The sequence below is a fragment of the Cynocephalus volans genome, chromosome 14 (assembly GCF_027409185.1).
Source record: "Cynocephalus volans isolate mCynVol1 chromosome 14, mCynVol1.pri, whole genome shotgun sequence".
NCBI lineage: Eukaryota > Metazoa > Chordata > Mammalia > Dermoptera > Cynocephalidae > Cynocephalus > Cynocephalus volans.
Window position 1 is genome coordinate 36901377 of NC_084473.1, and position 26347 is coordinate 36927723.

Sequence of the window (26347 nt, forward strand, 5' to 3'; positions counted from 1 at the left end):
CCAGGCTAGTATAGCACAGCACAAAGAGCAGCTACCTGGAAATGGCAAAGCTGCAACAGCACCCCTTGCATGAAGCTATGTGGAGTCTGCAGGGGAGAAGGGTGCTATGACTTCTGACAAAAAACAAAAAAAAAACTCCCCCAAAACCAAACATTCCTAGGTGCACCATCCCATTTCCCAGGCCAGCAAAGCTGCTTGCAAGCTTCCCCTGCACCCACATAGGAGAGAGGGACAGCAGGAGGAAGGATTCACCCAGAGGCCGGAGAGTCTTCATCAGAACTCATGCAGTCTGCCCCATAGAAAATGTTTGTACTGCCAAGGGGAGGGGCTGATTTACCAGAGGTGTATCAGGGAGCAGCATAGGCAGCTGACCTGCCTCCCAATCGGCACAGGTGCCACACAATGAAGACTGGTCAGTGCAACAGAACTGCAGGGGGTGGGTAGGGACAGTTTGTAGGAAAGACTCAGTTCCTGGCTGGAATTTCCACACAGCCAGTTGCATCTGTGGTGACTCTGCATGACTCAGAAGTGACCAATGGGCTGACAAGTAAAATTCAGTCCACACAAAAAGTTTTTCCCAGTCTAAGAAACAACAATAAGGCAGTAGTTTAGCTTAAGCACAGAATTCAAGTTCCAATCCCTATAGGAAGTTTCCCCAATCTGGGAATTAACCACAGCACAGCAAATAAGTTCTAGTGCAGCATTTAAATGTTAGTTGTAGCTATTAATACATCACAGAATGAAAAAACCACAGACCAGAGGCAAAGTTCTTACACTGAGCATGGAAGGTCTAACTCCACCAAAGAACATTTATAAAATCTGGAAGAGGTAGCCTCTCAGCAGATGCCCAGACAGCAACATAAAGACACAAATATTGAGAAATAGCGACCCCATTCACAATAGATACCAAAAAATGAAATATTTAGGAGTAAATTTAACCAAGGAAGTGAAAGAAAAACTATAAAATATTGGTGAAAGAAATTGAAGATGTAAAGAAATGTTAAGTCCTTGTTCATGGACTGGAATAATTAATATCATCAAAATATCCATATTACCCAAAGCAATCACAGTTTAATGTAATTCCAATTGAAATACCAGTGACATTCTTTACAGACATAGAATAAATGATCTTAAAATTTGTATGAAATCACATATGGCCAAAGCAATCTTAAACAAAAAGAACGAAGTTACAGGCATCACACTACCTGACTTCAAGATATACTGAAAAGCTATAGCAACAAAAACAGCATGGTACTGGCATAAAAACAGAAAAACTGACCAATGGAACAAAATAGAGAGCACAGAAATAAACCCATACATTTTTAAACAAGCGGTTTTTGGTAAAGCTGTCAAAAATATACACTGGGGAGAGGACAGCTTCTTTAATAAACGGTGCTGGGAAAACTGAATATCTGCATGCAGAAGATAGAAAGTAGACTCCTATCTCTCACCATATACAAAAATAAACTCAAAATGGATTAAAGATCTAAATTTAAGACCTGGGGAAATGCTACATGAAATGGGAGTGCGCAGTGCCTTTGTAAACAAGGCTACAAAGGCACAGGCAACTAAAACAAAAATAGACAAATGGGACTACATCAAACTGAAAAGCTTCTGCACAGCAAAAGACATGATCAATGAATAACCCACAGAGTGAGGGAAAGTGTTTGCAAACTACACATTAGGCAAGGGCCTAATATCTAGAATATATAAGGAACTTAAAGAACTCAACAGTAAAAAAACCCCAAATATCCCAATTAAAAAATAGGCATAGTACCTGAACAGACATTTCTCAAAAGAAGACATACAAATGGCCAAAAGGCACATGAAAAAATGTTCAACATCACCAATCATCAGGGAAATGCAAATAAAAACCACAATGAGATATAGCATCTTGCTCCAGTTAGAATGGATATTACCAAAAAGTGAAGATAACAAATGCTGGTGAGAATGCCAAGAAAAGGGAACTCTTCCTACATTTTTGGTGGCGAATATAAATTGGTACAGCCATTGTGGATAACAGTATGGAGGTTCCTCAGAGAACTAAAAATTGAACTACCTTATGACCTAGCAATGAAAATGAAATCTTTTTCACTTATATACTGAATAAATGTAAATGAAACATAAATATAAATATAAATTTAAGTATAAATAATATGCTGGAGACACCTTCACATTCATGTTCAATGCAACACTATTCACAATAGCCAAGAGATGAAATCAGACTAAATGTCCATCAATGGATGAATGGATTTAAAAATAGTGGTATACATACAAAATGGAATACTATTCAGCTATAAAAAAAAATGAAATCCTGTCATTTGCAGCAACATTGATGGAACTGGAGACCATTATGTTACTGGAGACCATTATGAAGTAAGCCAGGTACAAAAAGACAAACATTGCATGATCTCACTCATATGTGGGATCTAAAAAAAAAAGTGGTTCTTATAGAAGTAGACAGTAGAATAATAGTACCAGAGACCTGGAGAGGAGGGGGGACGTGGGGACGAGGAGAAGTGGTGGATTAATGGGTACAAAGCTATGCTATCTATTCTAAGTGAATCAAGGTACAGTATATGCATGTATTGAAACTACAGACTGTACCTCACAAATATGTACACAGCAATGGAAAAAAAAAGTATGTTGAAAAAAACTGAACATGGAACCAGATCATTTCATTGCAAAGTGCTAAATCAAAAATTTCAATTATGACATATTCAATTATTTTTGTCTTACTAATTATATTACTATTTTTAGTAGCAGCAAAATTTTTGTACCAATAGTAACTAAAATTAATATTTTCTAATGTACATCATGTTTCACCTTAGTGGTATATGTGTGTAATTCATAAGTTAATATAGGTATATTAGGAGCTCATGCTTAAAACTTTTTTAAATCTAGTATATCCAAAATATTATTTTATCAGAATCTAATTGACAAAAAATTATTGAGATATTTTGCATTCTCTTTTTTCATAAGTCTTTGAAATCCAGTGTATATTTTACTCTTAAGCACATTTTATTATTATTATTATTATTATTTTGGCAGCTGGCTGGTAACAGGATCTGAAAGGCACACTTTATTTGGACCAGCTATATTTCAAGGGTTCACATGAGGTCAGTGGCTACTATATTAGACAACACAGTTCTAAAAAGTCTAACTTTAATTATAATTTAACTTCTGTATTTTCAAAGTCATCCTAACTTTGGTTGTTCCATTCTGGACTAGGTTGGTGAAAATAATCAAGTGTAGTGTATTTTTCCAGCAATCTTTCAAAATAAACAACAAAAATCAGGAAGAAACAATCTGCCAAGAGTAGTATATGCCTAGTTCTGTGTGGGCTTATTAGAAATAGTCTAGAGTTTTTGGACCTTTGCATCTAGAATTCTTTATCTAGAGTCTATGCTGAGAAAATTCTAAAGTAGGTGCAATAACTTTTATCTACTCTTCAAAACAGAATTTTAGGTAATCATATTTTTAAACCAGAATTGTGGTATTTTAGTCACCACTTTAATTGATGTATCTGGAATTTATCAGATGAGTAGCAGGTACTTGTTTTAAGAATTCATCTCTTGAACCACACTGTGGCTACTTAAGGTTGTATATAGTATTTAAACAGTGCAGATAGAATTTATTGTAGCCTTATTCTCACGAAAATGTTTTATTTATACCACTATAAACCTAGTTCAGGGAATGTAGCTTGACCTGTGATCAGAATTAGGTTTCATTTTTTAATTTTTTTTTTTTTTGGTGGCCGGCCATCATGGGGATCCAAACCCGTGACCTTGGTGTTATAAGGCTGTCCTCTAACCAACTGAGCTAACTGGCCAGAATTAGTTTTCCTACTATTTTTCACCCTGAGGTGAACTTCCCCACCCTGAACAATAGCAAGCCTGCCTCCTGCAGCAGCTGAGCATCCCCCAGAAGGAGAGAAGATCAGGCCTGCTGAGGATAAACTAATCCGAGAAAGAGAAGAAGGGGTCCAGCCACACGTCAGACCTTTTCCCTGACCTTTTCATCATCACCTTTTCAGATAACTTGCTCTTCTTCAGGAAAAGAGTGGCTGAGCCCGGTGGAAGAAAGGCTGGAAGCTCATTCCCAACATTCTCAAAAGATCGTAGATGCTATTTATGGGTCAAGAAAGGAACTCGGAGAGGAAGAAAATGGTTTCTTGAATACTGGATATGTCCCCCTTTTCTCTTTTATATGAGGTTGCGCTTTCTAAACAGAGATAGTGATCGATTCCAGTAGCTTAAGTAGCTTCAAAGAAACCCGTAATGACAAAGAGAACTGGAGGGGGAGCCACTGCAGTTGAGAGACCTCAACAGGTCTGTGAAAGATGGCGAGTGGCTGAGGAGAGGTTAACCAATGATGAAATGTGGAGAGACCTGCAGCTTGGAAGAAGGAATAAAGCTCGGGAGAAAGCTGATATGTGCTGAAGAACCTAGGACATATGATGTGCAAAAGTGAGGTACAAAGGGGAAGGAGGGCAGGGAGCTGAAAGCAGGGGTATGAATTCAGATCTGCACGTGCAAGAACCAGCCACAGCCACCTTCCTCCCCACACTGTGTGTGCACAACACCCGGCAGCCGGTGTTTATTCCCCCAACTCAACCCCCGGCACAAAACAGAGAGTTTGCTGGAAAGAAATGAAATGATTTTATAGTAATGGAACAAAGCCCCGCATTTGGACATTTAGGAACTCTAGACAGTCCCTCCTCTGCTTACCCCGGGGAAGCAGTCAGTATACAAGCTTTGTTCACATAGGCAGATTTATGAGGAAAACTCAAAACAGAGATGAAGATACCATTATAGAAACAAATCCTTAGAGGAAAGCAAAAGAGATGAAAGATATGACAGAAAGGTTTAGATACTCAGAGGATCAATCCAAGTGACCCAACACCTGACTCATAAATGTCATGAGAGAAAACAGAGGAAAGACCGTTATAAAAGAAATAATATAAACATTTTCTAGCACTGAAGTACATGAAGGAAGAAAGGAAGAAATAAAAGAAGAGAGAAAGGAAGGAAGGGAGGAGGGAAGGAAGGAAACAAGTCTACGAGATTCAGCATTGTAAAAGTTCTGAAGACTAAGGATAAAGAGAAGCATCTAGAAGCTTTGGGTGAATGGGGAAAACGAACTACAACTGAAGCAAAACCCCATCATCTATAAAGAAATGAGAATCACATTGACCTCAAATGTCTTCTCAGCATGACTGGATGCTAGAATATCATGGAGCAATTCCTTCAAAATTATGAGAGAAAAGTATTTTCAGTTCCAAATTCTGTACATACCTAAACCATGAATCAAATGAGAGGAAAAGACTCTTTTTGACATGCAGACTTAGAGAAAAGGAGCTGTGATTATACAATTCTGCTCAGATACACAGTGAATAATACTATAGTGATCCACGGTACTCCTGGGAAGGTGAAGGTACACCTTTATACCTTCCACCCTCTCTGCAGCAGGTGTGGTGGATTAAAATTGCCACAAACTTTCCCTTCACCTTCTCTTCTTTTCCCTCCCCTTCCTTTCTTCATTGAGAAAACCCATTTATTGGAGGTGACCAAGGCAGTGGCCAACAGATTTGGGACTGAGGAAGTGGCCAGCAGAGTCAGGGCCAAGGAAGCAGCTGCAGGGGTTTTGAAGGGCTCATCATCTTGTTCCACGTCCAAGTCCCCACGGTGGTCCACAAAGGCCATAGGTGACTGGCCCGCAGCTGCCTTCCTAACGTCGGTGGCCGTCCTCCCCCCTGGGCTTTCTGCTGCAGGCACCCTGGCCTCGTTGCCATCCTTTAGGCACACCAGGCTTGTTCCTGCCTCTAAGCTTTTCCACTTGCTCTTCCTCGACCTGGAACATTCCTCACTCAGACAGCCACAAAGCTTCTCCTTCATTCAGAGTTCTGTTCAAGTGTGACCATTTTTCCTTTGCTTCTTGAAATTCACACTACATACACCTGAAATTCATATTACATACAACTAATCAGTTTAAAGTGTATAATTCAGTGACATTTAGAGTATTCACAATGTTGTGCGACCACCACCTCTCTCAAAATCAAATGTCACTTTGTCAAAAGGCATTGCCTGATGCCCTGTCTAAACTCACCCCCACCTCTGCCATCTTTATCTCTATTCCTTGCTTGATTTGTCTTTACTGCACTTACTCGCAGTCTTATTTTGCATTTATTTGCTTTCTAGTTGATTGTCTCTTTTTCTAGTGAGACTGTAAGCTTCCCAATGATGGAGGAGCTGTGTGTCCTGTTAATCCTGTATCCACAGTACCTAGACTATACTTGTCTCGTAGCAAGTCTCAGAAAGATTTGTTAGAGGAAAAATAATAATGAAAAGTAGGCTCATTGTTTTTGAACTTTTAGAATCAATCTATAGAGAAGCATAAAAAACAAGTGTAATTACAGAACGCTATAAATATTATAAACCTCAATGACGTAGATCACAGCAGACAGAAGTTAGCAAGTAAAAAGGGGGATAGAAGAGATCATGAGACAGCTAGGTGTGATAATATCTCCCACCTTATGAACTAAATATAGTTGATTGGCTAAAAAAAAAAGTCGATCTATTATTTAAAGGTATAGAGTATCCAACAGAGAAACTAAATAATGCTGTATCTATTTGGAAATGAAGGAAGGTGGGAATGAGAGATATCAAAAATCAAAATCCTCAATTAATAAACAAAGTGATAAAAAGGATTTAGTTTAATATCAATACTTGAAATTTAATAATGCCAGTGGTGAATATTAACTATTATCACTACTTTATAAGTACGGTTATCAAAAGCATGAATACCATTAGCTGTCCTTAGAGCACAGTGGCATCTTTCTCCAACGATGGCCCAAGGCAGCCTTTCTCCTGTTATTTATGCTTCTGTGTAGTCCCTGCTGCAGGGCCTCACATTACCCACAGAAAATGGCAGAAGTGACGCCTTGCACAATCTGGGCCTAGGCTTAAAGAAGGCTTGGCAGCCTCTGCCTTGGCACATTGGGGAGCCCTGAGCAAACATGCAAGAAGTCCTGTTACCCCGCAGGAGGGACTACGTGGAGAGACCACATGGAGAGAGAGAGGCCCTGAGATAACAGGGGTGGAGAGAGAGGCCCAGCTGCCTCGGTACCCCTCCACCTTGCCACACACGTGAGTGAAGCCGTCTTGGATGTCTCGGCCCCACCATTATCTGACGGCAGCAGCATGAGATACCCCAGATGAGACCAGCAGAAACAATCGTCCTGCTGGGCTCCCGCTAACCACAGAATTCGGAGAGATAATAAAATGGCTGTTGTTTTCAGCCACTAAGTTCTGGGGTGGTTTGTGAGGCAGCCAAAGATAACTGAAACAGGCATGTTTAATCTTCTTCTGTCAGGTCAACCACTTCCTGTGCAAGTTCCAGAATATCATTCCCAAAATTCCAAGAACTGAAGAGAGTGAGGGGTGAGGAGGTGAGATAGGAGGACAGAGAGGAGACAGAGGACAGCAAGATGTATGGTTGTTACATGGGGTGAAGAGGGAGCAGAAAGACCCTGTGGTCGGGGAATCAAAGGACTTCTGTACCCATCAATGTCAAAATTCATATTTGAAGTTTTTTGTGCCATTGCTATAAGTACCCTGCCTCTACTTATTTTCTTTCAATCTTTAGTAGAGACTACTACCCGCAAATTGCTTTATATGAGTAAAATTTTTGTGAAAATTAAGGCACTGAATTCATGGCTAAATACTTCCTATCGAAAAATTTAGAACTCCAACAAGAGACATTCACTCCCTCCTTCTCTGGAGGTGGACTTCTCTTGGGTTTGGCCCGTTAATTTGCTTTGGAAACCAGTGAGCAGACATGACATACACCACTCCTGAACAGAACATTCTAGAGCCACTGCAAATTTCCACTGGGTCTTTTATTCTTGTGCCCTCTGCCATGAGAAGGCATATCCCCTATAGGAGCTGCTCCTTTAGCTTGGGTCTCTGAATTGTCAAGATACATGAACCTGTTCTCTAACCGCAGCTCGGAGCAGAGCAGCAGCAGCAAAGCCACAGCTGTAACATGAGCAGGAAATAAATATTTGTGGTTGAAAATTACTAAGATTTTTGAGGTAGTTATGCAGTATAACCTAGTGAAACCCAACTAACACAAAGTCCAAACTCTAGAAGCTTCCAGAGGGAAAGAAAGAAATCTGGTCATTTATAAAAGGATCCAAGTCTTACAATGTCAGACGCAAGCTCAGCAATCCCAGGTCTTAGAAGGTAATGGAGCCTTGTCTTCAATGTTGTGAAAGAAATTTATTCTGGACTTTAAAATCTGTAACAGACAAAACTATAAAGATATACTCATATATGCAAGGACTCGGAAAGCTTACCATCCATGTGCTCCTCATGAAACTCCCCCTTCCCAAAAAAGATGTTCCATTGTATTTCTATCCTACCAAATTGAAAAGAAAAAAGCCCTCTTTACTGTCAGTGAGGGTATAGGGAAACATGGTGGTGGGGGTGTAAGTTCATTAGCTTCTGGAGAATTTAGCAAAACATATCAAAAATCCTAAAAATGTTCCCACCTTTTGACCTAGCAATTTTATTTGCAGTAATTTATTTGAAGGAAATTAGTGTAAGCAAAGATTTAGCTACAAAGACGTGGCATGTAGTCATATATAATAGAGATCATTGGAAACGGCCTAATGTATATACCAGACAGGCATTAACTATGATGTTATTTTTAAAAATTAACCCTTTAAAATAAATATGAATGAATGTCTTACAAAATTTAAAAGGATACAAAAGGCTATTCAGTAAAAGATGAAGCTTTCTCTACCCATATCCTCCAGCCACAAAGTTCCCTCCTTGAAGTTCATACCAGTTACCTTTTCAATCCTTCCAGAGACATTCTCTCCATCTGTATATCTAGATCTATATTCTCTTTTGTGTATATGGTAGTATATTATACATATTCCTCTGCCCTTGGCTTTACTTCTTGGGGATTGTTCAGTATGAGCACATGGAGATCTACCTCATCCTTCTAAACGATCCCAGAGCATTCCTTTGATGTGTGTCCCTTAATTTATCTAGCCATTTTGAAACGATCACATTTGTGGAAGATTTTAGAAGAATATTTAGTAACATGGATAGGTGTTCATAATTTATTAAGTGAAAAAAATAAAGCAGCAGATTACAAAGTGGTTAAGAGCTACACTATTCTACAAGTCTGTAAGCAGTCTCTTTAGAATGCTTAGGACACACATACACACATTCACACAAAATCTTGGCGTTTGCCATTTCAAATTCCTGGAATGACACATTCACTGTGCCGTTTGTCCTAGTGAGTTGTCCTTTGTAACCAGAGAAACAGCGCTGGTTCAGGGTCTAAGGAAATATTGGGGAGATAGTTCAGCAAAAGATAACACACAGGGTTATATTGTTCTCTGGGTACTTGGTGATCTTAATGCACTTTTCCTTTCCATGCTTGAGGACAAACAGGGAATGGACTGAATCACCTCCTTATTCGCTTGCTAATAATTAGAATTAGAAACATATCAGAGGCATGGACTAACCAATACTAGAGGGCTTTCAGTCCTGCAGAAATTATAAAACCCACCCTAGTAGAAAAACTAGTTAGAGTCTTGGGATCAGGAGGTGGAGGTCAGTCCCCCTGCCCCATCCGAGTTCTCCATTGGAATCATTCTGGCTGGATGCTGGACCCTCACCAGGAAGCAATGACAAGAAGAGACGAGACTGTTCAGACCCCGATGGTGTGAAATTCTGCTGTAGCTTGAACCTTATCTCTGCTATCCACAACTGATGTTCATATTGAAACAAGTATCCTTTTTCTAAACAAGCTTTTTATTTTAAAATAATTCTAGATTTACAGAAAAGTTACAAAGATAATGCTGATAATCCCTTATTAGTTTCACCTAATGGTAATACGTTATCATGGTACAGAGACCAACACTAGTCCATCATTATTAACTAAACTCCAGATTTTATTTGGATTTTGCCGTGTTTTTCCGCAAATGTCCTTTTCCTGTTTTAGATTCCAGTCCGGGATCCCACATTGCATTTCTTCACCGTGTCTTCTCAGCCTCCTCTTATCTATGAGAGTTGCTTGGTCTTTCTTTGTTTTTCATGACCTTGACAGTTGCGAGGAGTACTGGTCAGATATTTTGTAGACTGTTCCTCAGCAAGGGTTTGTCTGACGTTCTTTTCTCATGATTATGCAGGGTTATGAGTTGTGGGAAGAATACCAGAGGTGACGTTTCCTCTTCATCACACCAGGTTGAGGTACGTGACATCAGTATGATTTATCACTGGTGATGTTAACCTGGATCACATGATTAAGGTGAGATCTGCCAGGTTTCTCCACTATAAATTCCCTATTTTTTTCCCTTTCTGTAATCTATTCTTTGGGAGAGAGTCGTTAAGGCCAACCCATACCCAAGGGGAAGGAGAACGGAGCTCCATCTCTTGGAGGGAATAGTATCTACATATATTATTTGGAATTCTTCTATAAGGAGGATTTGTCCCTTCTCTCCTCCCTTTCCCCATTTATTTACTTATTCTATCATTTGTATATAAGAATATCCTTTTAATTAAAAGTAATACATCCTCTTGTTTAAGTAAAAGGAGTCAGGAGATTACCTATGATTTTAGCAAGGCTGACCGTCCCCAGTGACAGGAAATAGAGCCCCCTCTAGGGGTTCCTACTGAATATAAGAACAGGGACTCTAAAAATAAACAGTTTAATCTCAGCTCTGCCACATATCAGCTATCTACCTAGGGTAAGTTTCTTAATTTCTATACTTAGCTTTCCTTTAAAAAAATGGAGATATAAAATACCAGTAATACTCCTACTATATAGGGGTGTAAAGATTCAATGAGATAATTCAATTCAAACCAAAAGCACATAGTAATTATTATTATTATTATTTTTGTAGCTGGCCAGTACAGGGATCGAACCCTGGGCTTTGGTGTTATCAGGACCACACTCTAACCAACTGAAATAACCAGCCAGCCCTGCACATAGTAATAATAATGTATATAATTAGCTGTTATTTATTACTCACATGATTTAATTTGTGCAAATTAAATACATATGTATATGAGTATATACAGAGAGAAAATCAGTGATTGATGGTATCAGTAGTGATTTTTATTTTCTTCTCTTTGCTTATTTGTACATTGTAAGTTTTCTATAATAAACCTTTATCATTTTTTTCAATAAGAGAAAAAATAAAAATTAGTCCCCAGATTAATAACATCTGGCAGTGCTGAAAGTATGGAAAATGACCACTATCAATTACTGCTGCTGGGAAGAGAACTTGCAAAACCCTTTCTGAAGAGTGTCTTGGCAATAAGTATCATAAGCATAAAAATGTTTCAAACAATCTGACTCAGTAATTCCATTTCTAGCTGTTTATCCAGATGAAAATATTGTACAGTATACACATACAAGGAATTATCCATGCAGATGTTCAGGGCATCCATTTTAAAAGCAAAATCTGGTACAACTGAATGCCAATATATGAATTATGGTTTTGGATAGCCAAAAAACAATTTTGTAGTTGAGCATTTAATGAAATGTTTAAAATGTTCACAATACATTTAAACAACAAAGGGCAGTTACAAAAATTATGGCCAGTATAGTGCATACATACATGAACACACAGAAAAAGATCGTTTAAAAAAATATATTTATATATAATCTAAACAGCAGCAGTTATTGTCTCAGGATAGTGAGATCATGAGTGACTTCCTATTTTCTTATTTGAGTTTATCTGTATTTTCCAGATTGCCTACAAAAAAACCTATATTATTTTTGGAATTAAAAAAGCCCAATACTATTTTTACCATGACCTTCATAGAGAATTTTCAAAATACAAAAGCAAGCTGCAAAACAGTATTATGAAAACGATCATATAAAATGTTCACCAATCATTTGATTTTGGTTGTCTCTTAAGAGGGGGCACTGTGGAAAAATATTTGGAGGTTTTAATTTTTTTACAATGCATATATTGCTATTATTTCTGTAATCCAAAAAAATATAGATTTTAAAATAAATTAAAACCACAACTTTTAAAGGTTTGCACAATATTTTACCATACCCTAAAATTCTCCTGTTTTGGGGCAGTTAGGTTTATTTCTACCTTTTTTGTTATTATGAATAATGATAATGCTGTAATGAATATCTCTTCTCAAACCTTTTTCTGAGTATCATATTCTATGATATTCTCTGATAAATTTGAAGAAAGGGAATTCCTAGATCAAGTTCTGTGTACTAATCTTGAAGCATTTTGCTTGAAATATATGCTTCTATACATAAATGACAACAGATTTAACTTCATATTTAATAAAAATCAACAAAAACTTCAGTTTATGGTTTCTAGTTTACTGAGAATTTCTAATGGGAAAACATATATTCTGTTTGGAAATACATGCCAGTCTTATTTGAGAATAATTTCTCAACCCCAGTAGGGGTTTTGAAATATGGCCCAATACTCTACAATAGAGAAATGGAGGTAACAGGTCAATGCTCTTAATTCCTGAAGCTAATGTGATGGGGGTCAATTCGCTGGTAATATTCTAATATAGACTTGAGAGGAGAGAAGTCATCATTCTCTGGTTTTATCATCTATTGTATTAAAAATAAAATAAATATAGCCATGCTTTTAAAAAATAAGTTTTATTAAGACTTAATTCAGATACCATAAAATTCACCCTGTAAAGTATACAATTCAGTGGGTTTTTGAAAAGTATATATAGATTGAGCAACCATTACCACTATTTTTGAACATTTTCATTATCCTTGCTTTTCAAAATTATTTTTCCATTTTATTTTATACTTATTGTACATAAAAGCTGCCTCAAAACCCATGATCAAATAAGGTGATGAAGAGATATAAACAGTTAAATAAACAAGTATGGTTTTGACCACTTACTTCATCTATGTTCAACGTTTTTGGGGCCCATTAACTTTTTCAAGGCCTTGGTTTCCTTATCTGTAAAATCAGAACTTTGGTGCCATCTCATGAAGGACTCCCTGATTTAAATTCTATCTTTTTATGCAGCATTCATATGATTGTTTACATTTCATGACAGTTTTAACACCATCAGCTTTGGTTAGAGTCAGGCCTTGCACATACAGACAAGGAATATGCAGATGACTTCATACACAAATATGAAGATATGAGATAATCATGAAAAGAGATCAAACACTTTTTTATAGTTTGGGGCTAACCATTTATCAAGGGACACAGTGTTTTTACATAGTTATTTTAATTAAGGTCGGTATTAGAGAAATCACAAATATTAGGATGTAAGAGTTGAATGCAAATTGAAAATGCCCCGAAGCAAGGGACTTGGCTTTAGACAGTTAATGCCAACCAACTTTAAATACAAAAATAAGTGAAAAATTTGGTGGAAGTTTTCTGAAATTTTTAAAGCTGGCTCTGCTACTTTCTGGCTACCACTCTGAACCTGAGATTCCTCATTTATAAAATATGGATAACAATACCTACTTTCTATGTTGTCTGGGAGAGTACAGGAGAGAGTATATATAAAATATCCAGTACAATGCTCGGCATCTGATAAGGGCTTAAAGCAATTTAGTTCCCTTGGACCAGTTAATCTACCAAGAATTTAAAGGCCATCAGAAAAGTGGTGGTAATACATATATGTTGGAGAGATGCTGGTCAAAGGATACAAGATTTCAATTAGGTAGGAGGAGTAAGTTCAAGAAATCTATTATATAACATGACGACTATAGTTTATAACAATTTAGTGTATTCTTGAAAACTGCTGAGAGATTGTAAGTGTTATCACCACAAAAAAATGATAAGTATGTGAGGTAATGACTATGTTAGCTGGCTCAATTTAGCCATGCTACAATGTATACATATTTCAAAGCAACATGTTATACATGATAAATATATACAATTTTTATTTGTCAATTAAAAATAAAAATAGTACATATATGTAAATATATAATACTTGCATAAGTTGGTGAAATTAAAGTGAATTGAAAAAGCCATAATTTGCCTCCATAATGCATTAATGACATATTTTGATATGATAGCTGCTTTATAGTTGAGTATTGACTTAAAATATTTCACTTCTTTTTACTATATAAAGCTTGAGATTTCTACAACTATTTAATGTTTCTTCCTAGCTTTTATCCTATCAAATTCCCCAAAGTATTAAACTGCATTGGTCATTATTTCCTTAAGGTTAAAAAAAAAAGTTTAAAAAAAAAAAAGCTGTGCAAGTTTGTACAAGATAAATAAGAACTCTCTGAAAAACATCATCACTATCTTAAATAAAATAAATTTGAAAATAATCTTAGATTGAATTCAAATAAATCCCTACAATATATTTTAAAGATTGGCATCTCTCTGGATACAGTATGGTGGTCAGCATGTTGAGATAAAATCCAAAATACTGTAAATAATAGTCTGGGATTTTTACACACTGCAAAATCTCCTGGTAATGTTGCTAGATGGAAACTTTTTGGGATCCTGGCCAAAGATTTACTTTAATCCTTATGAATTGTGCAATTTGAAAATTGAAGTTTCAATTTCACTTGTATTTAATAGCTATTTTCTCCCCCATGCATATACTTCTTTGTCAATTTTATTGATCAAAGGGCTTGTTGTGCACTTACTGGACAGGAGTGGTATTCTTTCTCTTCAGAGTGGCAGCCAGCTCATCTATTTATGGTGTGCCATCATCTATGGCAACAAGGAGTTTAAAGTGCTTACTAAGGCAAAATAAAAGAACAGCAACAACAAAAAAACCAAGCCCAGTGTTGAATAACATAAAACATCTTATACCTCTTACATATCTTTGATTTGCTTAAAAAATGTGAAGCTGGGCTTTTTCTTGCAAAGCAACCACACCCCTAGGATTTTGCATGTGCTACTGTGCAGCTAGCTCTCCACAGCAGACAGGTTAGAGAATGGAGATCTCAGAGTAGATCAGGAAGGTGCAGAGATGCAGGACTTGTTTCCCTGAGAAGCAGATAGAGCATGATCCCTAGCTAGGCTCTCTCTCTGTCCCCGCCTCTCCATTCAGTCTGCAACAGACCTGAGAAGGAGGGTGGAAGAGGACACAGAAACAGGACAGTAGGTAGATGATAGCTGTTTATGGCATTTCATAAAATGTCTTAGCTGGAAGGATCCTTAAAATCATCTAGCTTCACTATTCCTTATTGCAGACCGAGGGGCCAGCGAGCGAAGGGAACATGCCCAATTTGTGCAGTTAGTAGCAGAGTTGGCTCTAGAACCCAGCCAAGGGGTTTTCCACTTCCCACACTGCTCTGATGGATTTCTTTGGAAGAAAAGGTGGCTAAGGCTGGCATTAGTAAGTTTTCAAAACAGACAAAGTTATCTATACGCAGTTTCCATCTCCAGTTTTCATACCTTATGGTGCTCTACATTCCCAATCCCTAAAGAAAGACCCAATGCCTCCATGTTGCCCTCTGGCTACCCACAGTCCTACCCGCCCCAGCACACACCTCCACTTTCTCAGCATATTGATAACAAACAGCTCCTGGGAAAGCTATTCCTTTAAAACAAATTCACATAAAAATTCAAATTAGTACTTAATCTCCCTAACCTTTTCAGTGGGATTACTTCAGAACCCAGATGAATTTTTAAATGTTAGAAACTTAAGGCAGAATGAGGAAGGGATTCTTATCTCTTCTAGGCCAGTCAGCCAGTAGGTCAGAATTAGTTATGGTCTTGCTCAATTTCAGTGATTAAGGGCTCAACCATGAAGGGAAAAGCAAGCTGGTAAGAAGCAGGGTAAGGGGAAGAGATCCTTTTTTTCTAGGTTGGAAGTATTGTGAGCTGTCATGGCATTAACCTAGCAGAGCTCTCTGGAGTTTGGGGGAAGCAGTGGCCCTGGGTTACACATGGAAACTGGATTTGGAAATGTAAGAGGGGATTTGCAATAAATCCCTTGAAGCCAATTTGGCTAAGAACCCATAATTTAGAGGGAAGATTTGATGGACTCAATTTTGGTTAGGAATTTTTTTTTCCCCTAAATGGAATTACATTAAAGGAATAAGAGGATGTACTGCATCCATAGAGATGCCAATATTTAAAATATATTGAAGGGATTTATTTGAATTCAATCTAAGATTGTTTTCAAATTTAGCTTACATAAGATAGTGCTGGTGTTTACTGGGAGTTCTTACATTAGACAAGATTAAACACAGGGTGATCTTCTCTGATTTGAAAATTGCAGGTAGTAAGAGATTAGCAAATCCAGGAGGAAGGAAACTGGAAAATGGAGCAGGTGTCTGTCAGAGCAGAGAGTGGAGTGCTTGGTGAAGGATGACACAGGATATGGAGTCAAAGAAAAGCTGTTTGCTAGAGGGGAGGGTAATTAGGAAAGAGGAGGGAATGAATGACAGAAAGGACATCTTGATGGGGACTTCTTCAGGACAAGTAACAAGCACGTATTCTTTCTAGCTGGTACTTCTGATGGCTCCTCTTCTTTCCATTTTTCTCTCACTGCAAATATTTCTCAAAGATTAGGACTGAATTTTTCTTCTCACTCACAGAACTTCTTCACTGCCCCAGGAATATAAATTACACATGATTCAGTCACCAGAGTAAACAGCTTAAGTTAAAACGCATGTCTCTGCCCAGATTTCTTACTCATTCTCTAGTTGAGCTGTTTATTATAGCTAATGGCTCTGGATGGTCTAATGGACATAATATTAAATTTGTTTTGTGAACTCCTGTACTTTGCCTTTTCTTCAAAATTTAGTGATATCTCTTCAGCCAACCCTTCTATCTATGATCACTCCAATCCCTCAGGAAGTCTCTTGGAATCGTGGTCTTATTTATCTCATAATGTTCATGCTGGTGTCTTCTTTTTCTGGTGAGGTCTTAATTTGTTTCTTTCTGGTTAACCCCATTAGGCCATTTCCTCCTGGTGGCTGTGTATTCCATTGAGGGCTGATTTTGTTCAAGTGATAGTGTTTGCCAATCAATAACCAAAGGTTTTCAAACAGTAAACTAAACAGGTGTAAAAAGAATAGCTTGACATTTTTGTTTGCTGGAAGATGAGAACCTTTTCATGTTAGGAATGCAAAAGCCACCAAATGGAAGACCTGAGCAGTTGGATAGGATGAGGTCTCACACTTCTTTGGGAGAGGACATGACGGCTATTGCATTAAAGAAAGTTCTATAGATTTCTTTCAAGGGACCTAATGTTAACTGCAGAAGTTAATATAATCAAAAAATTCTAGAAGGTGATAAGAATAATAACCAAATGGCCTTTTATATTGCAAAGCATATTAATATAATTGTTTCATTTAATATTTTTAAAAACCTCTAGAGGGTAGGTATCATTACTCTCGTTTTAGAGTTGAAGACACCGATGACCAAAGGTCATGACCTGTAAGCGGCAAAGCCAACACCGGAGCTCTAGTTGGATGCATATCCAGTTGGAAGAGGAAGGGGGAAAGTGTGGGAAGACGGTGGCACCAGTCATCCTGGATACTCAGATCTGCCAGAGACCTTTTCGTTAGGAGGCGAAGCCCTTCTCGAGCAATGAGACTAAACTTTTCCTCAGAGCACAGAAGACGCTCACTATGTCTGGTGAAAGGGAGGAAGAGTGGGCAGCACTGGTTAAAAAACACCCCTCAGGACCCAAATTGACTGCTGTTTTTTGGGCAAAAGGTAGAAAACTAACAGTCTGGCATTTATCCAGCTAACTAAGACATGGATATTTTTACAAAACGAAGGAAGTTTCCTTTTAGGCCTCTGTGAAGAAATTGAGCAAATTTCTAGCATGAATATGCTCATATATTTGGCAAAATACAGTATCTGGACCATTTCGTCATTACAGTGCTTTAGATTCCCCCACACGGTGGTTACACATATTTTATGAGAAGATGATGTCCCCCTCAGAAGAACAGCAACCTTGGCTAAGATAAATAAGATCCAAAGATAGAGGCCAAGGCTGGCTGGTTAGTTCAGTTGGTTAGAGTGCAGCCTCATAACAACAAGGTCAAGGGTTTGGATCCTCATATCGGCCAGCCACCAAAGGTAGAGGTCAATGGGTAGCAGGCATGAATTTCAGATTTCCAAGAATGTGCTTCAGAGTTCTAGGTTAAATAACATCAGACGTTATGCATTACTTTAAATGTGCGTATTTTTTGAGAACATGCTCTCAACTGCCATGGTATGCAATTTAAAAACATACTGTTTCAGTTATCTATTGCTGCATTACAAATCATCCCAAAACTTAGTGGCTTAAAACAACAATGATTTATTATTTCTCCCAATCCTGGGGGTTGACTGGGCTCAGCTGGGCAGTTATCCAGTTCTACTTGGTGCTGGTTGGGAATGCACATCCGGGTGGTGGCTGCGCTGAGTTGGAAGGTCCAGGACAGCTTCACTTCACGTTTTTGGCCCTTGGTGCTCCTCTGGTGGTCTCTTTCTCTCCACATGGTGTCTTAGTAGTCCAGCCTTAGCTCCTTTGCAACATGGTGGGTGACTTTCCCAGAGAGAGGAAGCAGAAGGTACCAGGGCTTTCTAGGGCTAGGCCCAGAAATGGCACTTGGCTGCATCCGAAGTGCCTCAGGAAGTCACAAGACCAGCCTGAATTTAAGGTGGGGAGGGAGGGAGGAGACTTCACCTCTTGATAAAGGGAGTGGCAAAATCTCATTGCAAAAAGCACAAGGGATAGGAGAAACTGTTGCAGTCATCGTTGGAAACAATCTACTATACTCTTCCAAACACAGGCACCATTAAAAATAACAAAATCAGAAATATTAGTTCAAAAAAAAAAAAAAAAAAAAAAGAATTGAAGTATATTTAAATAGTGACCTCATTCATTATTGTTATTATTATTTTTTTGTCATTTTTGCGACCGGCCGCACCGCGCTCAGCCTGAGCGCACCGGCCATCCTTATATAGGATCCAAACCCACTGGGGGAGCACTGCTGCGCTCCCAGCGCCCCACTCTCCCGAGTGCGCCACGGGGTCGGCCCCTCATTCATTATTTTACTAATTGTTTTTCTCTCTTTTGATCATGAGTCTGAGTTTGGTCTCTTGAGCTCTTTTCACCTTTTTAAACCCAGAGCAGAAACTACTGTGATAGCCTGGAATGGAAGATGCAAGACAATTCCATATGCTTTAGCTTAAGTGTTGTAAAGGGTCAGAGAAATATTCTGATAAATTGAAAGACAAAGGATCTTACAGCCTCAAAGTAAAATTGTGAAGATATTCTCATGGATAAGCATCTAGCTAGTGGGACTGGAATATTTTGCTAGTTTTTCCATTTGCAAAATTTCCCAACCCAAGGCACAAAAAAGAATAGTCTTCAATATCAGCTGTTCAGATATTCCAACCAATAGGAAATTAAATAACAAATTGTGGCATTTACATATGAAGATGACAGTTTCCTCACTTAAATACAAATTATTAGACAATGGACTAATTGCTGAGTTGAACAGAAATTAGGAGACAGAAATATTTCTAACTTTTCTTAAAATAAGCTAAAGAACATATTCAGGTTAGTTATATATATAAATATAAAGTACCCACAGTATTTAATCTCATATGTGGGTTTTCTACATATCTTAAGCTAAATTTTTTCAAAATACCTTAATATTATGTATATTTAACATAATACAACTAAAACTGCTTTGTAGTGAATTGTTTCTAGTAGTTTAAATACCATTATGCTGATTATCAAATGCTAATTAACATATAGCTACAATTTCAAGTGACTTGAAATAGGCCAGTTTCTATACAAATATGTTCTAAAATCATAAGTAGACACACAGCATCTTCAATGTGACAATAATTGAGATAGTCCACGAGTAGTGTTCACAACAGAAAAGGAAAACGTTAATTTTAAAAATACAAATCATTTACATGCCTGTGGAATAGGATTCCCAATTCTCAGCTTGAGTAAATTATGGGCGTAAATAAAAAAGGTGACTGAGCCTGAGTCTCTGCTGCTGAAATATAAAATATGTATAATTCAGATATATTTATAGAATTCCATTAAGTTATCCTTTACTGAAACTACTAAAAATTAAGTGTTCTTTGCCTTGATGGATATCTTAATATTTCCCAGCATATGTGTCATTTCCAAGCTAATTAGAGTTAGATTAAACCATCAAAGAATGATTACATATTACTTTGCATTTTAAAAACACACCTGTTTTACTTACATTAATTAAAAATCTCGGGATAATTAGCTTCAAAATCCACTTTTGTTTGTAAAATGTAACCTCTGTTAGACGGTTGCCTGTAAACTACTGACTTGATAGAACTAGTAGGGTATAGTCGTGTGTGTATGTGTGTGAGTGTGAAAGAAAGAAAGCAAGAGAGGGATGAGAGACAAAAAGATATCTCCTGGCTCCTGGCTAAATCATAAACACCAAAATTTTATCTTGATATTGTTAATGAAAGCCTCCTCTGGTGGGAGATATGTCTAGGACACAAACACTATGTACTACAGAGAATCACGGAAGTTTAGAGCTGGAGGGGAGCCTTAGAAATCATCTAGCTAATCTATCTTCTTATTTTACAAATGAGAAAACAAATGCACAGAAAAGTTACATGCTGTGCTAAGGCTACACAGAGAGTTACAAGCTGGCCTAGAACCCAGTTGTCCTAAATCCCAGATCAAAGAATCTATTATTCTCTAACTACCACTCTTAAAGACTTTAGTCTTCTACTAAAACAAAAATGAAGTCGTTAAGTTAATGATATTAATAAAAAACAAACATACATCCCAGAACATTAACTTGTTAGTGGCATTTTTCCTTATGTTCTAAGTATATGCATTAAAAATCTGTATATTTGTGATTAAGCTAATATTTTACACTGACTCCCCAGTTTTTTCAAGATATTACTGTTTTGTGGAATTTTAGTATCATTTCCTTTCTGATGGTATGCTGTAAATTAAAAAAAAAAATTTTTTTTTGGAGAAATTCTGTGCCACTCAAATTGTTCCAAAACCAGGACTGGAAATCACTGGTGATGACAAATGACTAAGAAAGTGCCACCTTTTTGAAAAATTGTATTCCTGTGACAAGTAAGCTAAAGGAGCATAAAACATCTTTGGAATTAATTTTTTTCCAAAATAACTTAATTTTTTTATGTCTTAATAGTTTTGGAAATCTGGAAGAGAAATGATGAGCAGTAATATACCTAACTTAGAAGAAAAGAAATATACTTTGTGCTTCAATTCTTCCTTCCCTGAGAGCTTTGTTTTTACCTTTTACTCAAACATCTCTCTAATCCCAAGGATTCAAAAGCCTCTTGAACACATCTTTTTAATGATTCAGTCTAGTTAAAATAATCTTCAAAAAATGACTTCCAAAAAGAGTTTCATGGTTGGGGCAATTTGGAACAATGCCATTCAAATATCACCAGGACCAAAGTAGAGACCAAAGACAGGGTCAAAGCACACAGGCTTCCAGGGCTGAGAGAATTCTAATTAAATGTCCTTTTCTAGGGAGCTCTAAGAATGAGTAAATCTGCATTTTTAACAGTCTGTAAAATTCTCTGCAAAGCAAACGACAACAAAAACAAACAAAAACAACTGTTTGGAGACTCAGCTACTCGTGTATGGAAAGTCTGAGGAAACCATGGTGGGAATAGGTCATGAAGAGCACAGAAGTATTCGGGTGGCATCATTCACCACAATGGTGGAGCATTTGGACAGCATCAGGAAAGAGCTATATGAATGAATTAAAAGCCCCAAAAGATGGCATGGGTGAGACAAGAGCCAGTTGAACCAGAAACTGTACAAGAGGCTAAAGGAGACGCATGGTTACAGAATCAAGTGGGCTTCTGTGAAGAGCCGTGGCACAACTACTTAATTTGGGGACTAGATGCTGAAGTGCAACTGTCTTCCAGGAGGCTAAGTGTGAAGGAACTTGTGTAGCACAGAGGTAAGAGATCCCCTTGAAACAGAAAGCTTGAGATGGTGTCCCGAGCAATACAGGCAGCAGCAATGCTATGGGGCCTCGTCGCCCAAGGACAATTAACAGGCAAATGCCATCACAAGATCATTTTTCCTCGTGGTAATATGACTGCATCACAACATTTTTCCAAGTATTAGATGCTTTCTCCTCTCCCTTCCCTAGTGGTACCTAAGTGATAGATTTGTCTGAGGAAAAAACGAGGAAGAGAAATGCTAATTTGAATTAAATGAGGGAACAGTTACCCCACCAACTCCTGCCAAAAAACTCTATTGTTGTCTGAAGTGTGATTGCAAGCAAAATGGGTAATGGAGTCAAGTGCTGTCTTATTTTCTGCACCTGTGCATATGTGTGTGTGCATATTATATATACATAATATAATACGAGCACAAACACACACATTTAGAAGAGCTGGAACAGCATGAGTGGTAATAAGAAGGCTTAAATGAAAAAAAACTATGAAAGCTAAAAAGAAATCTTTCTGCGAAGTTGCCTTTTATCTTTTCTCATTTTCCTTGCACCTGTGGTACATCGTATTAAAAATGCAAGAAACATACAAATCTGAAGTCACACTCTAGATAACAAGATGAAAATAAGAAGATCCTAACAGCTTATATTCACACTAAGAATATTAAATGGTCAAATAAGCACACTTAAAAAGTCCTTCCAGAGAGCAAGGAACTATTGTTTAGATGCCATAATTCTTTAGTAAATAGATGCTCCCAAATAACTGAATGAGATTCTCTGGAAGTTTACATAGCTCTGTTTCTAAGTGCAACATACTTTTAGAGATGAACATTAGGTGTTACTGTGCTTCCTTAATAACAATATATGCTTAACTCTTGGTGCCAGACACAAAGAATTTCTGGAATAACGTGGATTTGTAAAATTTGACAACGTTCAGGTAAGCATGACAGATCCAGAAGCATAAAAGAGTTAATGAAGAACCCTTAGTTTTTATGGATAGGAACATCACTGTTTTGTGTCTTTTTGCCAGACAGTGACAGCCCCGTGCTATTATCTTACATGAGTTCCTTGTTAGCAAACTAACAGTACTTTCAGACACTCTGCTTCATGTTTAGATGTCCAGGATAAAAGGCATCTACTACGATGCTTCAAAATTTATAAGTATGTTTATACATATGTGTGTGTATAGTATGTATGTATGTATGTCAAGTTCACTTGGGAAAATATCCCAATGTAAATTCGGCTCACTTATTGAGATGTATTTTGTTTGCTTCGTTTTTTTGTAAGACACACAGCATGAAATTAACTCAAAGACAAACCCAAGCTGATTATGATGCACTTGCTAGTTTAGGGCTTCACAAGTTTATAGAGGCTGTGGAAGCAAATCGCTGGAGAAGAGTATTGGCAATTAACTATTTAGATGTTGTCTAAATAGTTCACCCAGGAGGACTGGCTTAGGAACTGAGATGATTTAGCCAGGAGAAGAAAAGGATAAGGAACCATTGCAAAGGACAGCATTAGAGTCAGTAGCCAATTATCTGAGGGCATTGTCATGAGGATGGTGATTCCTTGCTGTTTGTCCACTATTTGCTATGTATGAAATTTGTATGGCATTTTCTCTAGATAGCTTTAAAAATAGCATAGTCAATGTCCTACGAGACAGAGAAAGTAGAGTCTGCCCTGGAATGAAGGGATAACCCCAGACAACTTTTCAAGGTTCCCTTCCTACACCTATGTGAAAACACAGAATAAAATACCAGCATTACTCAGCAGACCCGGTTACAATAAGAGTGAATTAAAATGCAAGCATATAATGGCATTTCCTTACACAAACAAAACAAGGCAGGCTATCTGATATTGCTTTTAGATATTACGTGGTCAGCTATAGCAAGATGATGTACGTAAATCTTTTTCATAAGTCAACGTATAAGCCCACAAATTCTCAATATAATTTGCCTCAGGAGGGGCTGCTCTGATGAAATTGAAAATGTCTCCTCCATATGTGCAGTTTCAGGCTTTATAACATTTAAAGAAAATGTTCTAAAAGATAAAGTTGGCATGTAAAAAGCACGGGAAAAGGAATCAGCAATGATCAGAGCAAAACAATTCTAGAAGGCATCTTAATTTTCATATGGCTCATTTGCATTTGAAACACTGAGAATTCCTATCTCGCCTGTACAAAAATGTGTATATATTAAATTACTTTGCACTTCAAAGAACATTTTCCTAAATGTTTGGAAGATGATCAAATTTTAACTGGAGGACTTGTTTTCTTCCATCAGGTGTGGGGGAGATGTGGCTTCCTGGTATGAGAGGCAACAGTTGATTCTAATAGCAGAACAAGACAAAAATAAGAAAGTAAATTGAAAACAATTCTCTTGTACAGTTTGATTTAAAGGTGGTAAAACAAAAAGGGTACACATGGTACAAAGATGTCAAAAGACATCAATTTTAAAATTAAGCAGGGTTACTTTTCCAAAAATTGTAATCCATTGCTATTTGAAAATTAGGTTCATTATCTGTTCTAGGAGTCTCATGGTATTATTTACTTTAATACACTTATTTCTGAGTATCTATTCAGTGTTTAAAAGATACACGCTCACCAGCTATGAAACAATTCCAGGAGTATACATTCTACCTACCTCAAATTTCTAACAGCTAGGATATTGGCAGAATAGCAAAGGCTTAAAACCTATTTACTGTCAATGTCAAACACTATTTAGTCTTAAGGAAATTGTTCATCATCCACTCACAGACCTAGGGGCTGGGATCCAGGGAGAAATTTGAACTCACAAAGTGAAACCCCACCAAATGAAAAGAAGTGTCTGTAATTTTTAGTTTATTTTCTGAACTGAGAAAATATCTAGGAAAGAGGTGTGTCCTCAAAAACAAAACCAGAATTTGAAAGGCATCTCTGTGCTACTCTGGGCCTTGCTCTCTGGGGACCTCACCTGGAGGCGGCAGCTGTGTGGGCATGGTCTCATGGTGGCTGCTGTAAGGGCCGACCACACACAGGTGGATGGGATGCAGGTTACTAAGGACCGAGAAGATGACATCATCTCTGTAAATGAGATTATCTAGGTGCATGCTGCTCTTTGTGTTTCTTCTCCTTTTCGTGTCCCTGGGTCTTTTGGAAGGCCTGCAAATTCCCTCATCTGTACCTGCTGGGCTACAGGCTTTGAAGAAAAGGCTAGCACAGCTGTGAACTGGAGACATAAAGGGTGAGCAGCATCCCCAACCCCCTTCCAGGCAAGGGCAGTGATAGATCCCCAAGTAGAAAGTGAATCAGGGGGACCAAGAGGCAAGGTGCGGCAGTGACACTGTTCACCCTCCCAGGCCAATAGCGTGAAATCTGGTGAGATGTTTTTTAGGAACCAGTACTCTTTTATACACAATTCACACTGCATTTCAGAATGCAGCCTCAGACTTATTTGAACAAACCCAAAGCTTTTTGTTATTTAAGTGTAAGTTGCATTGTGCTTGGCTTGCAAACACTAAACAGTAAAAGGAAAAGTGGCCCATGTAATAAAATTTTGGATACCCAGAGATTTTGGATACACAAATAATTTAACATTTTATCTTATTGATTAGTCTGATCTTTCTCTCCCAATAGTTCATTTCTATTTGAACTATCAAAAGGTCAGACAAAAAAAGATCGCTTTCTTTCTTTCTGGAAGACATGCTAATGAGGAGATAAATGACTAAAAAGTAGATTATGGCAGAAGATTAAGCAAATGCAAAATGTGACTATTGTCAGCCTTGAATAAAGTGAAAATTACCATCTTTGTTTATTAATAAGTAACGTTTCATCTATCTATTTATTTGAATGATATTTATTAAGTAACTTCTATACGTCAGATATTGTTCTTAGGAGCTAGGTTTACAAGGTGGGAAAAAACACCCAAACCCGAACAAACCTACTTCCATGGAGTTTATGTTTTAACTTCAAGGTTTTCTGGAACCAAGTGAAGGATAGTCACCTATACTTGTCATAATAGTTACCATATTGGTCTGCAATAATGGCCTATTTTAGGATAGGATTTGGTTCCCAGATGTCTGGATTTCATCCTTTTGCATCTGGCAGAGCTTGTCCTTGGTTTCGAAGAAAAGCCTAGGAAAGGCAGATTTAGGTGCCTGCCATGGGTGAAAAGATGGAATAATCCAGTTTCCTTTATTGTACATCTGGAGGTTATAGAACGGTACCAAGATTTCTCTGTAATGCTGGCAAAACTCAGTCCTATTGTAGTCAGGGTTTTATTCTATCAAGTTGTTCTATTTTGGGTACATGATCTGGTGGGTGGGTATATCTAATCAGTGTAGCAAGAGTTGTGCAATAATTTGATTCAAGTGTTATTGGAATAAGATTTTGCAACAAGCAGGGTATTTTCATAGTCTATGGTTTTATTACATCAGTCACCAGTATTTATTAAGATAA

At 37.6% G+C, this 26347-nt stretch overlaps 1 protein-coding gene across 2 annotated transcripts in view; it reads right to left on the reverse strand.

Moving 5' to 3' along the window:
- Positions 1–24138: 24138 nt before the first annotated feature.
- The window catches only part of CDKL4 (cyclin dependent kinase like 4), a 41326-nt gene continuing 39117 nt past the window's right edge, over positions 24139–26347 (reverse strand). The window contains exon 9 of one of the 2 annotated variants that reach the window (XM_063078855.1): positions 24139–24240. In XM_063078855.1, coding sequence (XP_062934925.1) covers positions 24139–24240 — 102 coding nt within the window. Of the gene's footprint in view, positions 24241–25941; positions 26047–26347 lie in introns of those variants that run through there. The other variant, XM_063078854.1, reaches the window with a different exon arrangement.